An 18160-nucleotide genomic window follows, 5' to 3' on the forward strand; every position below is an offset into this window, starting at 1 on the left:
CAATTGTCTAGATCAGTGGATCCCAAACTTTTTTATAGTCCTGTACCTGTTCAAACATTCAACCTACAGCTGCGTACTCCCTCTAGCACCAGGGTCCGCACACTCTCAAATGTTGTTTTTTTGCCATCATTGTAAGCCTGCAACACGCACACTATACAATACATTTATTTAAAAAAGAATGAGTGAGTTTTTGTCACAACCTGGCTTGTGGGAAGTGACAAAGAGCTCTTATAGGACCAGGGCACAAATAAATAATTATTATATTTGCTCTTTATTTAATGTCTCTCACATAAAAACTTATTTGTTCAACAAGAATTGTGAATAACTCACCACAGGTTAATGAGAAGGGTGTGCTTGAAAGGATGCACATAACTCTGCAATGTTGGGTTGTATTGGAGAGAGTCTCCGTCCTAAATAATTTTCCACACAGTCTGTGCCTGTATTTAGTTTTCATGCTGGTAAGGGCCGAGAATCCACTCTCACATAGGTACGTGGTTGCAAAGGGCATCAGTGTCTTAACAGCACGATTTGCCAAGGCAGGATGCTCTGAGCTCAGCCCAATCCAGAAATCTGGCAGTGGCTTCTGATTTTAAATGACATTTTCACAGAATGCAATTTCGATGAGGCTCTCTTGTTGACTTGGACTGGAGGCAGGGCATGAAAGGGATAACGAATTCAGTAAATGCTTACCCAACTCACTCAGGTGCTTCGCTATATCACATTTGACATTGTCTGTAAGCTTGTTCATTTTCCCACAAATCAAACAATGATGGAAAGAACTGTGTGTTGTCCTTGTTAATCCAGACAGAGAAGAGCTCCAACTTCTTAATCATAGCCTCAGTTTTGTCCTGCACATTGAATATAGTTGCGGAGAGTCCCTGTAATCCTAGATTCTGATCATTCGGGCGAGAAAAAACATCACCCAGATAGGCCAGTCGTGTGAGAAACTCGTCATCATGCAAGTGGTCAGATAAGTGAAAATTATGGTCAGTAAATAGCTTTAAGCTTGTTTATCAATAAAAAAACATGTTAATACTTTGCCCCCTGATAAGCAGCGCACTTCTGCATGTTGTAAAAGCGTTACATGGTCACTGCCCATATCATTGCATAATGCAGAAAATACATGAGTTCAGGGGCCTTGCTTTTTCACTGTTGTGTCCAAAACATCATTCAAGCTGTCAGGCATTCCCTTGGCAGCAAGAGCCTCGGTGGAAGCTGCAGTGTACACAAGTGGTGTCGGGAGCAACTACTTGCACGCGCGTTACCACTCCACTGTGTCTCCCTGTCATGGCTTTAGTGCCATCAGTCCAGATACAAACACATCTTGACCACAAGTCCATTTCATGTCACAAAGTGGTCCAGTACTCTAAAAATATCCTCTCCTGTTATTCTGGTTTGCAGAAGAGGATGTCTTCCTTAATCGACCCCTCCATGTAGTGAATCTGTTATTCAGTGCGTTTGCATGGGCTAATAGCAGTAATCCCAAATATTTATTTTATTTTATTACCTTTTTTTTATACTTCAAGGTGTTTTCATACATTCAAAAAATACTTCTAGTAATAAGAGTAGGAAAGCAGTCATGCGTTTGGACAATTAATACATTGCAGTAAATAAAAGCTTGTCAATCTTGTCCAGTCTACACAAACCGGTGTGCGCCATGACCAATCATATCTACAGTAGCCCTATATGCAAATAGGCCATTGCCATACTAGTCTCTGCAATTCACTTTGAATGCTAGAAAAATGAGAAAGCCGTCGCAAAAGCCACAATACACCTGAATGGTTTCCTGTAAATACCACGGGACTCGTCTTACTTTCTGGGAACTTTACATCTCTCCCTCAGTTGCCTACTGTACACACATCACCAACAGCTACAACAACAACCACTTCAACACATGTTAGGGACAGTTTGGTCCAACTCAAGGTGTCATAAAAAAATGCACTCCGAAAGGGAAAAAATATTTCTCACATCACACTCCCCTTGTACTGTAAAATAAATTACACACCCTACCCCCTCATATAGATTAACTCCAAAATAATATTTATGACCACAAATAACTAACTGTGGCGACCCTGTGGATATCGTCTTTGCCAATTCAACCAACATGCTCTTGTGGCACAGTTGATGCCACGCAGGACATAGGCCATGAAGATTTGAAATGACCCTGTCTTTCAAAGATAATTTGTAAAAATGTAAATTGCACAGATCTTCATTGTAAAAAGATTTCAACACTGTTTCCCATGCTTGTTCAATGAACCATAAACAATTAATGAACATGTACCTGTGTAAACGTCGTTAAGACACTAACAGCTTACAGACAGTAGGCAATTTAAGTCACAGTTATGAAAACTTAGGACACTAAAGAGGCCTTTCTACTGTCTCTGGAAACCAGCAAAAGAATGATGCCCAGGGTCCCTGCTCATCTGCATGAATGTGCCTTAGGCATGCTGCAAAGTGGCATGAGGACTGCAGATGTGGCCAGGGCAATACATTTGCAATGTCCGTACTGTGAGACGCCTAAGACAGGGAGACAGGACGGACAGCTGATCGTCCTGGCAGTGGCAGACCACATGTAACAACACCTGCACAGGATCGGTACATCCGAACATCACACCTGCGGGACAGGTACAGGATGGCAATAACAACTGCCCGAGTTACACCAGGAACGCACAATCCCTCCATCAGTGCTCAGACTGTCCACAATAGGCTGAGAGAGGCTGGACTGGGGGCTTGTAGGCCTGTTGTAAGGCAGGTCATCATCAGACATCACCGGGAACAACGTCACCTATGGGTACAAACCCACTGTCGCTGGACCAGACAGGACTGGCACAAAGTGCTCTTCACTGACAAGTCGCTGTTATGTCTCACCAGGGGTGATGGTCGGATTCACGTTTATCGTTGAAGGAATGAGCGTTACACCGATGCCTGTACTCTGGAGTGGGATCAATTTGGAGGTGGAGGGTCCGTCATGGTCGGTGTGTCACAGCGCCATCGGACTGAGCTTGTCATTGCAGGCAATCTCAACGCTGTGTGTTACAGGGAAGACATCCTCCATCATGTGGTACCCTTCCTGCAGGCTCATCCTCATTCTCCAGCATAATGCCACCAGCCATACTGCTCGTTCTGTGCGTGATTTCCTGCAAGACAGGAATGTCAGTGTTCTGCAGTCGAAGAGCCCGGATCTCAATCCCATTGAGCACGCCTGGGACCTATTGGATCGGCAGGAGAGGGCTAGGGCCATTCCCCCCAGAAATGTCCGGGAACTTGCAGGTGCCTTGGTGGAAGAGTGCGGTACCATCTCACAGCAATAATTGGCACATCTGGTGCAGTCCATGAGGAGGAGATGCACTGTAGTACTGAGAGTCTGGTGGGGCCACCAGCTGCATTGACGTTAAGTTTTGATTTTGACGACACTTTCCATGTCTGTGGAACTTGTTCAGTTTGTCTTTTGTTGAGTCTTGTTATGTTTCTAAAAATATTTACACATGTTAAGTTTGCTGAAAAATAAATGCAGTGGACAGTGAGAGGACGTTTCTTTTTTTGCTGAGTTTATACATGCAACAACTTTTCCAGCAACATGTTTCTGTGCCAATGCACCACACAACCAATCAAACAAAGCATACGGACTTTGGGCACTTAAATATCATGGTTGGTGTTTTCAACACCAGAATATATAGACTCAATCTCGACAAACAGAAAATACGTCCCTCCCTACAGTAACTTAAGTCCTACCTAGTATTGAAGGCTTGACACATGCATGAGAGCATCAGCTGTTCCGTACGACTGTGTGATCACGCTCTCCGTAGCCAATGTGCGTAAGACCTTTAAACAGGTCAGCATTCACAAGGCCGCAGGGCTAGACGGATTGCTGGGACGTGTACTCCAAGCGGGCACTGACCAACTCGGCCAGCAGCATACCACCCTTCATACCACTGCTGGCTTGCTTCTGAAGCTAAGCAGGGTTGGTCCTGGTCAGTCCCAGGACCAACCCTGGGACTGCTGGAAGTGGTGTTGGAGGGCCAGTAGGAGGCACACTTTCCTCTGGTCTAAAAAATATCCCAATGCCCCAGGGCAGTGATTGGGGACAATGCCCTGTGTAGGGTGCAGTCCTTCAGATGGGATGTTAAACGGGTGTCCTGACTCTCTGAGGTCATTAAAGATCCCATGGCACTTATCGTAAGAGTAGGGGTGTTAACCCTGGTGTCCTGGCTAAATTCCCAATCTGGCCCTCAAGCCATTAACGGTCACCAAATAATCCCCAGTTTAAAATTGGCTCATTCATCCTTCTCCCCTGTAACTATTCCCCAGGTCGTTGCTGTAAATGAGAACGTGTTCTCAGTCAACTTACCTGGTAAAATAAATGTGTCTACACTGACATTTTCAACCTCTCCCTGACGAGTCTGTAATACCAACATGTTTTAAGCAGACCAGCATAGTCCTTAAGCTTAAGGACACAAAGGTAACCTGTTTAAATGACTACCGACCTGTAGCACTCACGTCTGTAGCCATGAAGTGCTTTGAAAGGCTTGTCATGGCTCACATCAACACCATTATCCCAGAAACCCTAGACCCACTCCAATTTGCATACCGCACCAACAGATCCACAGATGACGGAATCTCTCTTGCACTCAACACTGCCCTTTCCCACCTGGGCAAAAGGAACACCTATGTGAGAATGCTATTCATTGACTACAGCTCAGCGTTCAACACCATAGTGCCCTCAAAGCTCATCACTGATCTAAGGACCCTGGGACTAAACACCTCCCTCTGCAACTGGATCCTGAACTTCCTGATGGGCCGCCCCCAGGTGGTAAGAGTAGGTTACAACTAGAGGTTGACCGATTTTATGATTATTATTTTTCAACGCCGATACCGATTTTATTGGAGGACCAAAAAAGCAGATACCGATTTTAATTGATTTTTTTTTATTATTAAAAAACGATTTATTCATTTATATATATGTATATATATTTATTGCAATAATGACAATTACAACCATACTGAATGAACCTTGTTATTTTAACTTAATATGATAAATACATCTATTTAGTCTCAAATAAATAATGAAACATGTTCAATTTGGTTTAAATAATGTAAAAACAGTGTTGGAGAAGAAAGTCAAAGTTAACCTAGTAATATCAACCATGTGTAGTTAACTAGTTATTATGTGAGTTTTTTTTATACGATAAGTTTAATGCTAGCTATCAACTTACCGTTGCTCCTTGCACCCACAAGGTCCTTTTGACGCTGCACTCATGTAACAGGTGGTCAGCCTGCCACGCAGTTTCCTCGTGGATTTGAATGTAATTGGCCATAATCGGCGCCCAAAAAGGCAGATTACCGATTGTTATGAAAACTTGTAATCAGCCATGCCTGATTAATCGGTCAACCTCTAGTAACAACATGTCTGCCACGCTGATCCTCAACACGGGAGCCCCTCAGGGATGTATGCTCTTGTACTCCCTGTTCACTCATGACTGCACGGCCAGGCACGACTCCAACACCAAGTTTTCTGATGACACAAAAGTGGTAGGCCTGATCACCGACAACGACGGGACAGCCTATAGGGAGGAGGTCAGACACCTGGCCGTTTTGGTGCCAGGACAAGAACATCTCCCTCAACGTGATATAGACAAAGGAAATAATTGTGGACTACAGGAAAAAGAGGACCGAGCACGCCCCCATTCTCATCGACGGGGCTGTAGTGAAGCAGGTTGAGAGGTTGAAGTTCCTTGGTGTCCACATCACCAACAAATTATCATGGTCCAAATACATGAAGACAGTCGTGGTTGCATCACTGCCTGTTATGGCAACTGCTCGGCCTCCAATTACAGAGGGTACTGTGCACGGCCCAGTACATCACTGGGGCCAAGCTTCCTGCCATCCAGGACCTCTATACCAGGTGGTGTCAGAGGAAGGTCCTAAATTGTCAGACTCCAGCCACCCTTGTCGTAGACTGTTCTCTCTGCTACCGCATGGCAAGCAGTACCGGAGCGCCAAGTCTAGGTCCAAGAGGATTCTTAAGTTTCAAGAAGGACCCAGTCAACACAGAAGAGGTGGAGAAGGTCCCAGTCAACACAGTAGAGGTGGAGAAGAACCCAGTAGAGGTGGAGAAGGACCCAGTAGAGGTGGAGAAGGTCCCAGTAGTTTACGTACACTCAATTAGTATTTGGTAGCGTTGCCTTTTCAAATTGTTTAACTTGGGTCAAATGTTTTGGGTCGCTTCCCACAATATGTTGGGTGAATTTTGGCCCATTCCTCATGACAGACCTGGTGTAACTGAATCAGGTTTGTAGGCCTCCTTGCTCGCACACACTTTTTCAGTTCTGCCCACACATTTTCTATAGGATTGAGGTCAGGGCTTTGTGATGGCCACTCCAATACCTTGACTTTGTTGTCCTAAGCCATTTTGACAAAACTTTGGAAGTATGCTTGGGGTCATTGTCCATTTGGAAGACTCATTTGCGACCAAGCTTTAACTTCCTGATTGATGTCTTGAGATTTTGCTTCAATATATCCACATAATTTTCCATCCTCATGATGCCGTCTATTTTGTGAAGTCCACCAGTCCCTCTTGCAGCAAAGCACCCCTACAACATGATACTAGCACCCCTGTGCTTCACGGTTGGGATGGTGTTCTTCGGCTTTCTAGCCTCCCCCTTTTTCCTCCAACCATAACGATGGTCATTATGGCCAAACAAATCTATTTTTGTTTCATCACACCAGAGGACATTTCTCCAAAAAGTATGATCTTTGTCCCCATGTGCAGTTGCAAACCGTAGTCTGGCTTTGTAATGGCGGTTTTGGAGCAGTGGCTTCTTCCTTGCTGAGCGACCTTTCAGGTTATGTTGATCTAGGACTTTACTGTGGATATAGATACTTTTGGATCTGTTTCTCTCCAGCATCTTCACAAGTTCCTTTGCTGCTGTTCTGAGATTGATTTGCACTTTTCGCACTAAGGTACGTTCAACTCTAGGAGACAGAGCGCGTCTCCTTCCTGAGCGGTATGACGGCTTCGTGGTGTTTACATGGTGTTTACACTTGCGTACTATTGTTTGTACAGATGAACGTGGTACCTTCAGGTGTTTGGAAATTTTTCCCAAGGATGAACCAGACTTGTGGAGGTCTACAGATTATTATTTGTATTTTTTTTCTGAGGTGGCAGATTTTGGCAGATTTTCCTGTGACCTCAAGCAGAGAGGCACGGAGTTTGAAGGTAGGCCTTGAAATACATCCACAGGTACACCTCCAATTGACTCAAATGATGTCAATTAGCCTATCAGAAGCTTCTAAAGCCATAACATAATTTTTGGGAATTTTCCAAGCTGTTTAAAGGCACAGTCAACTTCTGACCCACTGGAATTGTGATACAGTGAAACAATCTCTGTAAACAATTGTTGGAAAATTACTTGTCATGCACAAAGTAGATGTCCTAACTGACTTAACAAAACTATAGTTTGTTAACAAGACATTTGTGGAGTGGTTGAAAAACTAGTTTTAATGACTCCAACCAAAGTGTATGTAATCTTCCGACTTTAGCCTCGCTACTGTTTTTTTACTGCTGCTCTTTAATTATTGTTTACTTTTAATTTACATTTTTTACTTAACCCATTTTTCTTAAGTAATTTTTTTTTATAACTTCTTAAAGAATTGTTGGGTAAGGGCTTTTTAAGTAAGCATTTCACCTGTTGTATTCTACGCATATGAAAAATAAATAAAATCTTCGAATGTCATTCTACTTTTTGGTCTTATGTAACAGATGTTTCTTTCTGTTCGTGAAATGTCCGCTTGACAGTTTGATCGCTTTTTATTTGACAGTTAAAAAAAAGACCCATTACATGTATTTTTTTTATCACTGGGATTGCACAATAGTTGGACTTATTTCCATTCTAGTCCCTTTTTTTTATTTTTTATTTTACATAAGTACATATACAATTACATACTGTAGCTACAGAAACAGATGCTTGACCTCCAAATGAGTGTGAGGGAGTTCTTACAACCTTGTTTTGGCTGGGCTGTAGCTTCAAGTATTCTGTTGATGTTTGGTGCTGCTGGTGAACCATTATGTTGGGGCGGCAGGTTGCCTAGTGGTTAGAGCATTGGACCAGTAACCGGAAGGTTGTATGATTGAATCCCTGAGCTGACAAGGTAAAAATCTGCCCCTGAACAAAGCAGTTAGCCATTAACTGTTCCCTGGTAGGCCGTCATTGTAAATACAAATTTGTTCTCAACTGACTTGCCTAGTTACATTTTTTAAATTATTAAATACATAGTGCACAACATTTGCGGTTAGATTCCCATGTACTGAATAAGAATACAAGTTAAATGGGTTTCCATCTCATTTTCAACTCTAGACGAACTGATGGTTTTACCACAAAATGTTGTGTAGGTATAGTGAATGTGCCCATTCTGGTATTTGCACGTGTGCTCCAGCCAACAGCTCGCAGATACAGTGCAGTTAAAGCCTGCTAGATAATTTGTCTAACAGCAGCCAAGCATCATTGTCACATAAGACCCTCAGTATTTATTGAAAGGAGCATCAAGCTCATCACCTTGCACTTTCACCACCCAGTGAAGTTCATCATATTTCATCTGTAGCCTAATAAACTGCATGCTTTCTCATGTCTTGGAATTATATTTTGGACAGACGTGCGCATGTATACAGGTAACTTTTGAAGTAGCCTAATCAGATGAACATTGTGATTGGTTGTGTTTATGCCACATATAAATACGTTTTAAAAAGTGAAATGGTAAATATTTTGGATATATTGAAGTGTTAGGTTCTAGGTGCATGAGGAATAGCGGCTCAGATTGGAGTGCACTCCTTAAGCTTTCCTGAATAACTGGGCCAGCCAGGAGCATGTGGGGCCACATTATTATAGTACGTCTTGGGAGAGTGAGGATCTGCAACAGGACATCTCCATATCAGAAGTAAAGATACAGCCAGATTGGCCTGCTGCTGTGCCTTTTTAGACCTTGTTAAACTGTTGAGTAAACCCACAACTCATCCAAATGGAATGAAACATTAAAATCACAGGGCTTTTGCGCTGTTATTCAAATTATATTTTCACTGCAGCCTTGAGTAGAATTTTGTACTATTGAAAACGATAATTAAATTATTGTGTGTAGGCTGTCAGCCTACTCATCCAGACTATAACATTATTCTCCCAGCAGCTAGCTAGCTACAAGGCTTTGATTTTTTTTTTTAGCTTGCTATATAAATACATATTAGTTAAGCTAGCCTATTAAGCCACGTTATGACATGATCATTGCCTTGTCGAGTTTGATGGGTTTGAGATTCCCAGACTTTTTGTATTTTCGTCCAAAATTATGAGTGGGTGCCAATTGAATGGCAAGCAGCAAATAATGTAGCTTGCCAGCTGTGATTTACAACCGAACAGCAATATTTAGTGGACTACCAAGCAATGTATTGGGGCATTAATCTATTCTGCCAACAATGTCAGACTAAGCAATGGAGTTTTGACTCAAATAGAGCCTATTTTTAAAACCTTTTATGAAGTTGGTGAATTTGATATTTTGGGCTGATAATTGTTTTTTTCCATACAGTATCTGCAAAGTAGCTAAAATGGTGTCAGTTGCACTTTAAGAGCTGTACAGTCTCTTCTGTTGGATTGAGTTTCCTGCTTGTCAATACCTTGACTGTTAATACCCAGTGAAATTCTAGCTCCTACAAAGTTTGGTTCATTGGTCCCCTTCAGCAGTGGCTGTTTTTTTGGGGAGTGAACTGGTCTGTGATTTAGATGGTGTAAGAGCCCACCTTAGACTCTTGGGCCCTTTCTGAGTGCTCTGTGTCTAGGATTATGGTACTCTGCACCGGTTAACACTCTTCCCTCCAACAGTACCGCAATCAGACTGGCTCTCCGGCCAATCAGTCTCCAACCTCCCCAGTCTCCAATCAAGGCTTCTCCCCTGGCGGCTCGCCTCAAGTAAGGGCGAAACCACCAAGATGCTTTGTTGGGGAGGGTTTTTTGCCAAAAATTGGCTGTAATTGGTCTAGCTGCTGCTCATCCCAGCCTCTCGCTCCCCTCCATGGTGTCAGCAATCACACCCCCATCTCCTCTCCTCCAGACCACTGCTCGCTGTCTGCTTATCATATTGGCTCAGGTCTTTGAGTGTTGTCGCATAGCAGCTTTTTGTGTTTTTGCTTGAACCCAATATACACGGAGTGTGCAAAACATTAAGAACACCTTCCTAATACTGAGTTGCACCACCCACCTCTACAAGGTGTCAAGCATTCCACTGGGATGCGGGCCCATGTTGACTCCTATGCTTCCCACGGTTGTCAAGTTGGCTGGATGTCCTTTGGGTGGTGGACCATTCTTGATACACATGGGAAACTGTTGAGTGCGAAAAATCCAGCAATGTTGCAGGTCTTGACACAAACTGGTGCGCCTGGCACCTTACCCTGTTCAAAGGCACTTAAATATTTTGTCTTGCCCATTCTCCCTTTTTGAATGGCACAGATACACTATCCGTGTCTCAATATTCTCAAGGCTTAAAAATCCTTCTACATTGTTATGAATTGGATTTAACAAGTGACACCAATAAGGGATTGTGGCTTTCACCTGAATGCACCTGGTCAGTCTAATTCATGGAAAGAGCAGGTGTCCTTCATGTTTTGTACACTCAGTGCATGTCCTGTGTATTTGCAGCACCTACATAGAACCTTAATTATGATTATTTTTAGTTAGTCCAACACGTTGATAGCAGCTTTGGTTGTTTCCTGTTTTACGTGGCCTTGTTTCCAGCATATTTTACAAAAAAGTGCCAGAGGTTTGGGGAATAAGTTTGACCTCTTTCTAGTTCTGTTCCTCTGAAAGTGTCTGATTCCATGTAGTGTAACTAGCTGTAAAAATGTAATCTTCCAACTTATTGTGCTGTTTTTTTAATCTTCTATTGTGTTACTGAATGCCAAAGTTTGTTTTATATTGGCGAACTTTGACAATCAATACATCCTTAGAAAGTGGATACATCACAATGTGTCATGGTAAATATTACTGGACCTAGTCAGTTTTGAAGGCATGAAACAGCAGTGGGGTTGCGAGTAGAGAAACTACAGAAGCCAAATAACCTCACCCCACAGGAAGCCAAGTTAGCTACTGTAGCTAGCCAAAGTCATTTGCATTTATTTGCTGTCGTTAGTTAGTGCTACAGCATTGTTTTGCTAGCTTACAATATCATACCTCTAAAAATGACAAGACGGTGATTGTGACATTTCTATATTCTAAATGAAGCCCTGTTGCGCCATATTTTTATAATGTTAGGGTTCACATCTTACTGATGAAACATTTATGTGGATGTGGCTCTTATTAATCATGCTGTGGTCTGGTAATTTTGGGCCTGAATAGGCATTATGAAGTGTTATGAGATGTTGGTGTTTGTACCATCATGAACAGCCATTTACCTAACAGTAATTGAATGGCTTGTGAATTGCCTCATGCCTTTTGTGATGTCTCATGACTGTAATGTTCCCTTATATATCCCTCAGATACCCAAGAAAAGGCTTTACCCATTGACTGGAAGTCTTAGTTTTCATAACCTTTTTTGTTGTTTTACTTTAATCAGATGTCCAATGTCTCTTTCAGCACATTCCAGTGGTGGGCAGTATATTTGGGGATTCTTTCTACGACCAGCAGCTAGCATCAAGGCAGACCAACGCTCTCTCCCATCAGGTGACTTAACCCACACCAAACTAGGCCATGAATTTCACAGCCACTACATCCCCACATATTACAACTTGTGCCTGATCTGTGTTCTATTCCCTAACTTGACCTATTACATGTTTGTTTTTTTCACTTGCTTAGCTCGAACAGTTCAATATGATTGAGAACCCGATCAGCTCCAATAGCCTGTACAGCCAGTGCTCCACCCTCAACTACACACAAGCAGCTATGATGGGCCTCACAGGGAGCAGTCTACACCAGTCCCAGCTGTTGGGCTACGGTAGCCATGGCAACATCCCAAACATCATCCTCACAGGTACCGAGCAGCAGCTGAGTCGATTAGAGAGCCTGTCATGTAATTCAACTTAGTCGGGCACTGTACACACCTATTCAAGTTATTTGTTCATCCTGGCTTGATTAGTCAATTGTTTTATGAAGTTTGGCCAGTATGAGTAAAACGTGTTTTGTAAGATTAATTGTATTTAGTTTATCTTGTTACAGATTATTTGGGGTGAAGACTGTTAATTAACAGTATTACTTTAAGTAACTCGCAGCTGCTTTGATTTAACGAATGTCAAATGTTAACCTAATTGTTGCGTTTTAGTGACAGGCGAGTCTCCACCCAGCCTCTCTAAGGATTTAACCAACTCACTGGCCGGCGTGGGAGATGTCAGCTTCGACGCGGACTCTCCGTTCCCATTGGACGAGCTGAAGATCGACCCCCTCACCTTGGATGGACTGCACATGCTCAATGACCCCGACATGGTTCTGGCCGACACTGCCACTGAGGACACGTTCAGGATGGATAGGCTGTAATACAGAATGCTGTCAGTGGCCAACGACAAAAAAGAACCCTAGGAAGAAAGGGAAACCAGGCATGGCCATTCAGCTATTCAACATCGCACTCACCCTCAAGTCCTTTGAAATGATGAGCCACCAAAACCCATTGTGGAGAAGGACATGCAATGGCTTGTTAAGGTCAGGAATGGAATTGTTATTTCCAATGAGATTGTTGGTTGGTCAGTGCTTTGCTAGCTTGCTGCGTTAACTATCTCTAATTTCTTACCATATATCCCACAGTGTCACACTTGATAAAAGATTGTATATCTCCTTTTTATTTTGTTTTTATTTTTCTACAAATCTACATGCATTTAAAAAGTGAAAAGCCACTAGGAAGGTGAGCTGCACCATACCTATTATCATTCCTTACCAACCATATAAGCTTTATACTTCACACTCAAAGCTTTATTTTTATTGACAACCAAATGTTAATGTTTGCGTTATGCATATGATGGATTTTTATTTATTCAAATATTTATTACTTCAGTTGAATGTTTTTTGTTGCATTTCAAAATGTGTTTGAGTTTGAAGCCAATGTCTCTGCTCTAACTGTATTGTGCAAACTACACTGATTATGGATCTATTAATTTAAGTTAAATATTTATGTATTAAGCTGCTCTGTTAAACTTAAGGAGTACAAATCCTCCCCATGTTTGCTCTTACGGTTGCCAGTTGCAACGACATCTCACTAGATATAATCATAAGGCCTCTTAAAATATAGGATAGGATCTGCAATTGTGTTTTCATCACTTACATGGGCCCGCAATTGTTGGGTTTCATCTTGTGCCAATACTGTTTTTAAATGTATCTTAACTAATGAAAAACATATTCAACAGATGCTTATAAGCTTAAGCAAATGTGACAATGTAAACATGGAAAATGCAAATACCCAAACTAGATTGGCCATAATTCTCCTTTGCATGTATATCCAGATTGAATGCCTCCTGAAAATCTGAAGGATACAAACTCCTCAGAAACCTGTTGAACTTGTCACTGTGAGATCACCTGATTTTGCCTTACATATTGAGTATTGTACTGTTTTTAAGTGTAACTAATGTGACAGTGTATTTTCTTAACTTCTAACATTTTCTTGTATTTGAGAGGAATTTTAAATCCTAGTCAAGTGACAATATTTGTGGTTATGTAGTGTAAAGTTTGACAAATCACTGTACTGTATTTTGTACTGGTAAACTTTCTAAATGAGTTATGGGTGTTTTGTAAAAAAAGGAAATGTTGATTTCAAATTTGTGATGGAGAGTGCAAATATGGGGAGGCTTTCTTATCCTTAAAGGGAAACTTACAAATGCAAATAAAATTATTTTGGTAGACAATTGTTATGATAAAAAACAATGTTACTTAGAATTCATATTTGGTTCTTCCCTCCAGATTAAGGGCTGGTAGAAAACTATTTGAACCATTCCATTTTATGCTCATAGCTAAATGAGTCCCAAAACACATGTAGAACTTTGCAAAAGAGGTTCAAATGGGCAGAGCTTTCGTCTATACGCTAACTTGTAGAGCTGAAATAGTTTAACTTTTTATTTTACTCTATCTTCCCCTCGGTTTCATATTCTGACATTTCCGTTTTGAAAACGAATATAGTGAGATGTAAGTGAAGAGCAACTTGGCTAAATTGGATGTTTCCTTATATGGGCTGAGAATGTGTCAACCATTTAGTGTCAAGTGTCAACCATTTATAAAGAACACAATATTACATTTTTGTTTCTCTTAACATTTGACATTTTTATACTGTAGCTATGTTTGATCATGTTTCTACTGTAGTGTGTGTGTGTACAGAATGTTAATGTTACTTTTTAACTAAATCGCAATGTGGGAAGAGGCATAGTTCCCCAACTATGAGTTAATGATAAGTACAAATATATATTTGAGAAAGAATATTTGATTCTTACGCAAATCGGAAATGAGAAATCATACCATTGCATCACAAAAATATGTAGAAATACACCGTTATACAAAAAACTGTTTGAGCCAAACTGCAATACTCCAGTGTGCTACTTTCTTACAGTGCCATCCAGATTAATTCGCTGCAAGTTATTTTTGTTTGTCTGAACATTTTCCAAAATGTGCATTCTGATATCCTGTACAAAATGACCGCATGACAAAAATGGAAGTGACCCTCAGAAAAAGGCCTTCAAATCAAGTGTTTGGTCACACATATTTAGCAGATGTTATTGCGGGTGTAGCGAAATGCTCGTTTTCTATAAAGTTTTGATTTAAAATGTGCTCTACAATGTAGTAAAAACAGAAAACACCACATCAAAAATTATGCATGTGTCAGTTCTTAATGATTCATGTAAATGGTTACTTTTCAGATGACTGTGTTGCTTCCATTTATGCATAATGCTAGCGCATTGCTGAAATAAGAATGTATTTGTTTAAGGTCTTGGAATTTCTGTTTCAACAAATGACATAAGCCAAAAGCATTTTTCTTGAATATCTCTTACTACTATCCATTTGTTGTTCAATTGAATTGGCTGTTAATTGCTTTTGAACCTAGTTCTTCACTGTAGCACTTCACTGTGGGTTTTAAATAGTTGTTCCTGTAAGGCGAACCTATTATGAATCCCATCTTCATAACAGACGTTTTTTAAAGTGGTATTTCACTCCAAAGATTGAAGATTTCAGCTCAAAGTTGTCTAATGTTGAGATGAAACCGTTTCAAAAAGAGGGTTGATGAGTTAAGAAGCCAACTTCTTTCAAATTCTTAATCAACTTTGAATTTCCTGATGCAGAAAAAGTTTTCTAGCCTAATCAGAAACCGGCTTAATTGCAGGATAACTCATATCTTGACCTTGGAAATTCACATTGCGTTCTCCTCAAATAATCAAATCAAAATGATGGATGTGGATAAAAGCCAAATAGTTGATGTGATTTATAGCATGCATGTTGTAATTAGTTTGATGCAACTTTTTGTCTTCAAATGACCACCCAAATTACTGAGCTACAAGTGTGAACTGAAAGGGGAAAATGATGGAATCAGATGTTGTGCATCTTTTCCATTCCTTTAAGACTGAGGCACACACTGAATAGCTGGAGCTACAGAACATTAGGCTTGGGCCATGGACTCCCCTTGACATTAGACCACAATATAACATCTTCTGACAAATTTAGATTTTGGAGTGAACTGTCACTTTACTGGCCTGGCGAGTGAAAACAAAAACAGTTTCAATAGCTACTTAAATATGCCGCTTACAGTAGCGGTCAAACTTGTCACTGTTTACGATCTTTAAAAAATAAGTTGAAATTGGAAAAACTGTTGGTTTAAGTGTATTTGTTTGATTTACATTATTCTGCACATGACCAAGAGAGAAAATGAAATTGAGATTTTTTAACTTAAGTAAAAAAATTGGTGGACTGAATTATTCAAAATTCAAATGAATTTGGTTGGAGGCAAGTGATTTCTCTTTTACTGTGTAATTTTTCACCTGTGGTAAGTTGCAGGTGCCTACAGGGTAAAAAATAGCCATTCAAACCATTTTGAAAAGAGAACATTCTGCTCCATTGCACTCAATTGTAAAGTGCCTATATATTTGACTGTACTCTATTTGCAGTAAAACTTGACTGTCAAGAGAGCTTACTGTCAGTTGCATGACATGACGGATGTTATAAGTAGTCCCTATTGCTGATACGGGTTTATTGAAAATGATTCAGCACTATCATGTTGACTTCAGCAGTATGCGTATGAACTATGGCTAGCTAGCTAACATAAATTGAGGCATGTTTTGAAATCAATTCTAAACACATATCAGTTACTGTGACTGCATACAGTAAGACATACTCTATGTAAGGTTTAACAAACATGTTTGTATTGTATCTGTTGCTTTCTCACTTTAGTTATGGTCACCTGCCTTGTGAACAGTGGCTGTTCTGTCAATGCTGACTGTTTTACCCCAAATTTGAAGAAAGCGTATATTCTTTTCTTTTTGTAAAGCCGGTCATTTTAAATGTGACTTGGAAGCAAATTCCTTATTTTGGGATGCAAAACCAGAAAGGGCTTATTCCAATGCAGCTTGTTTTCCCATCATGTAAAAAAAAAAAGAAATAGCACTCAATGTATTGTCGATCAATATACCATACTGCTCTGCATATGCATGGGAAGTGGAAATCTAATAATGTGATGTGGACTCCTATGTTGACAGTAGTTATTGAAATCAACTGACTGAAGTGAGAATGTTATCTTGATTCTCACTAAGTATATTGTCACTGCCTGAGGACCTGTCACCACAAATTCCCTCAACTAAGGTAAACATTGAGCAATTGCAAAGGAACTTAATCTCAAGTGAATGAAGAATTCTGTTTTGTTACCCATACTTTAAATGCATTAGTATGAATCCATATAATTTCCTCTAGGACAGTTGATGTTGGAAAACCTAAAATGACACTTTTGGAAAGCATTTCCAGTTAGTAATGTAAAGAAAATCTCTTCTTGGTCAGCTTTAAATGGGTATCACATATTTAACCATTGTCCTGTAAATCATATTCTGAGATGTATTTCTTTGTTGCTATGTGAAACTACGTATGTGGCCCATTTGTAAGATGAAACTTGAATGTGGGTGGAATCTTTTTTCTGTACATAGTCTCAATATCAAATAAAACTCATTTTCACCAAGGTTTACTAAATGTGTGACATTTGAACTATATATATATATTGTCCTTATTCTGTTATTTCTATTTTGTAATCTGTATTTCTGTATGTGTTTTATTTTATGGAATACCTGTGCATGTTCGTGATTTCACTCCCTAACTTTTTATCAGCATTCAAAGCAGTTGCTCAAGGCGTCACAGTTTCAGTCTAGATAGTAGTAGGATGACTTTCCATCACAGTTTCAGTCTAATTAGTAGGATGACTTTCCATCACAGTTTCAGTCTAGTTAGTAGTAGGATGACTTTCCATCACAGTTTGTCTAGTTAGTAGGAGGACTTTCCATCACAGTTTCAGTCTAGTTAGTAGGATGACTTTCCATCACAGTTTCAGTCTAGTTAGTAGTAGGATGACTTTCCATCACAGTTTGTCTAGTTAGTAGGAGGACTTTCCATCACAGTTTCAGTCTAGTTAGTAGGATGACTTTCCATCACAGTTTCAGTCTAGTTAGTAGTAGGACTTTCCATCACAGTTTCAGTCTAGTTCGTAGGATGACTTTCCATCACAGTTTCAGTCTAGTTAGTAGTAGGATGACTTTCCATCACAGTTTCAGTCTAGTTAGTAGGAGGACTTTCCATCACAGTTTCAGTCTAGTTAGTAGTAGAACTTTACATCACAGTTTCAGTCTAGTTAGTAGTAGGACTTTACATCACAGTTTCAGTCTAGTTAGTAGTAGGACTTTACATCACAGTTTCGGGCTAGTTAGTAGTAGGACTTTACATCACAGTTTCGGGCTAGTTAGTAGTAGAACATTTCATCACAGTTTCGGGCTAGTTAGTAGTAGAACATTTCATCACAGTTTCGGGCTAGTTAGTAGTAGTAGAACTTTTCTTCACTGTTTTGACTTAAAAGTAAGTCTTACAGTATATATTCAGCATATGTTAAAGCAAAATAAAGATGTGTAGTTAAACATTTATTTCTAGGGCACTCAACAGTAATAATTGATCACATGTAATCTAATGCATATCAAATG

The 18160-nt window shown here is 40.3% G+C and overlaps 1 protein-coding gene across 2 annotated transcripts in view; it reads left to right on the top strand.

Moving 5' to 3' along the window:
* crtc1b (CREB regulated transcription coactivator 1b) overlaps positions 1-17158 on the top strand; it is a 36241-nt gene extending 19083 nt beyond the window's left edge. Inside the window, exons 11-14 of one of the 2 annotated variants that reach the window (XM_020480330.2) lie at positions 9861-9947; positions 11607-11693; positions 11826-12000; positions 12289-17158. In XM_020480330.2, the coding sequence (XP_020335919.1) occupies positions 9861-9947; positions 11607-11693; positions 11826-12000; positions 12289-12500 (561 nt within the window). In that variant the 3' untranslated portion in view covers positions 12501-17158. The remainder of the gene's footprint in view (positions 1-9860; positions 9948-11606; positions 11694-11825; positions 12001-12288) is intronic. The other variant, XM_020480331.2, reaches the window with a different exon arrangement.
* The last annotated feature ends 1002 nt before the right edge of the window (positions 17159-18160 follow it).

Source organism: Oncorhynchus kisutch, linkage group LG4 (assembly GCF_002021735.2).
Source record: "Oncorhynchus kisutch isolate 150728-3 linkage group LG4, Okis_V2, whole genome shotgun sequence".
Lineage (NCBI taxonomy): Eukaryota > Metazoa > Chordata > Actinopteri > Salmoniformes > Salmonidae > Oncorhynchus > Oncorhynchus kisutch.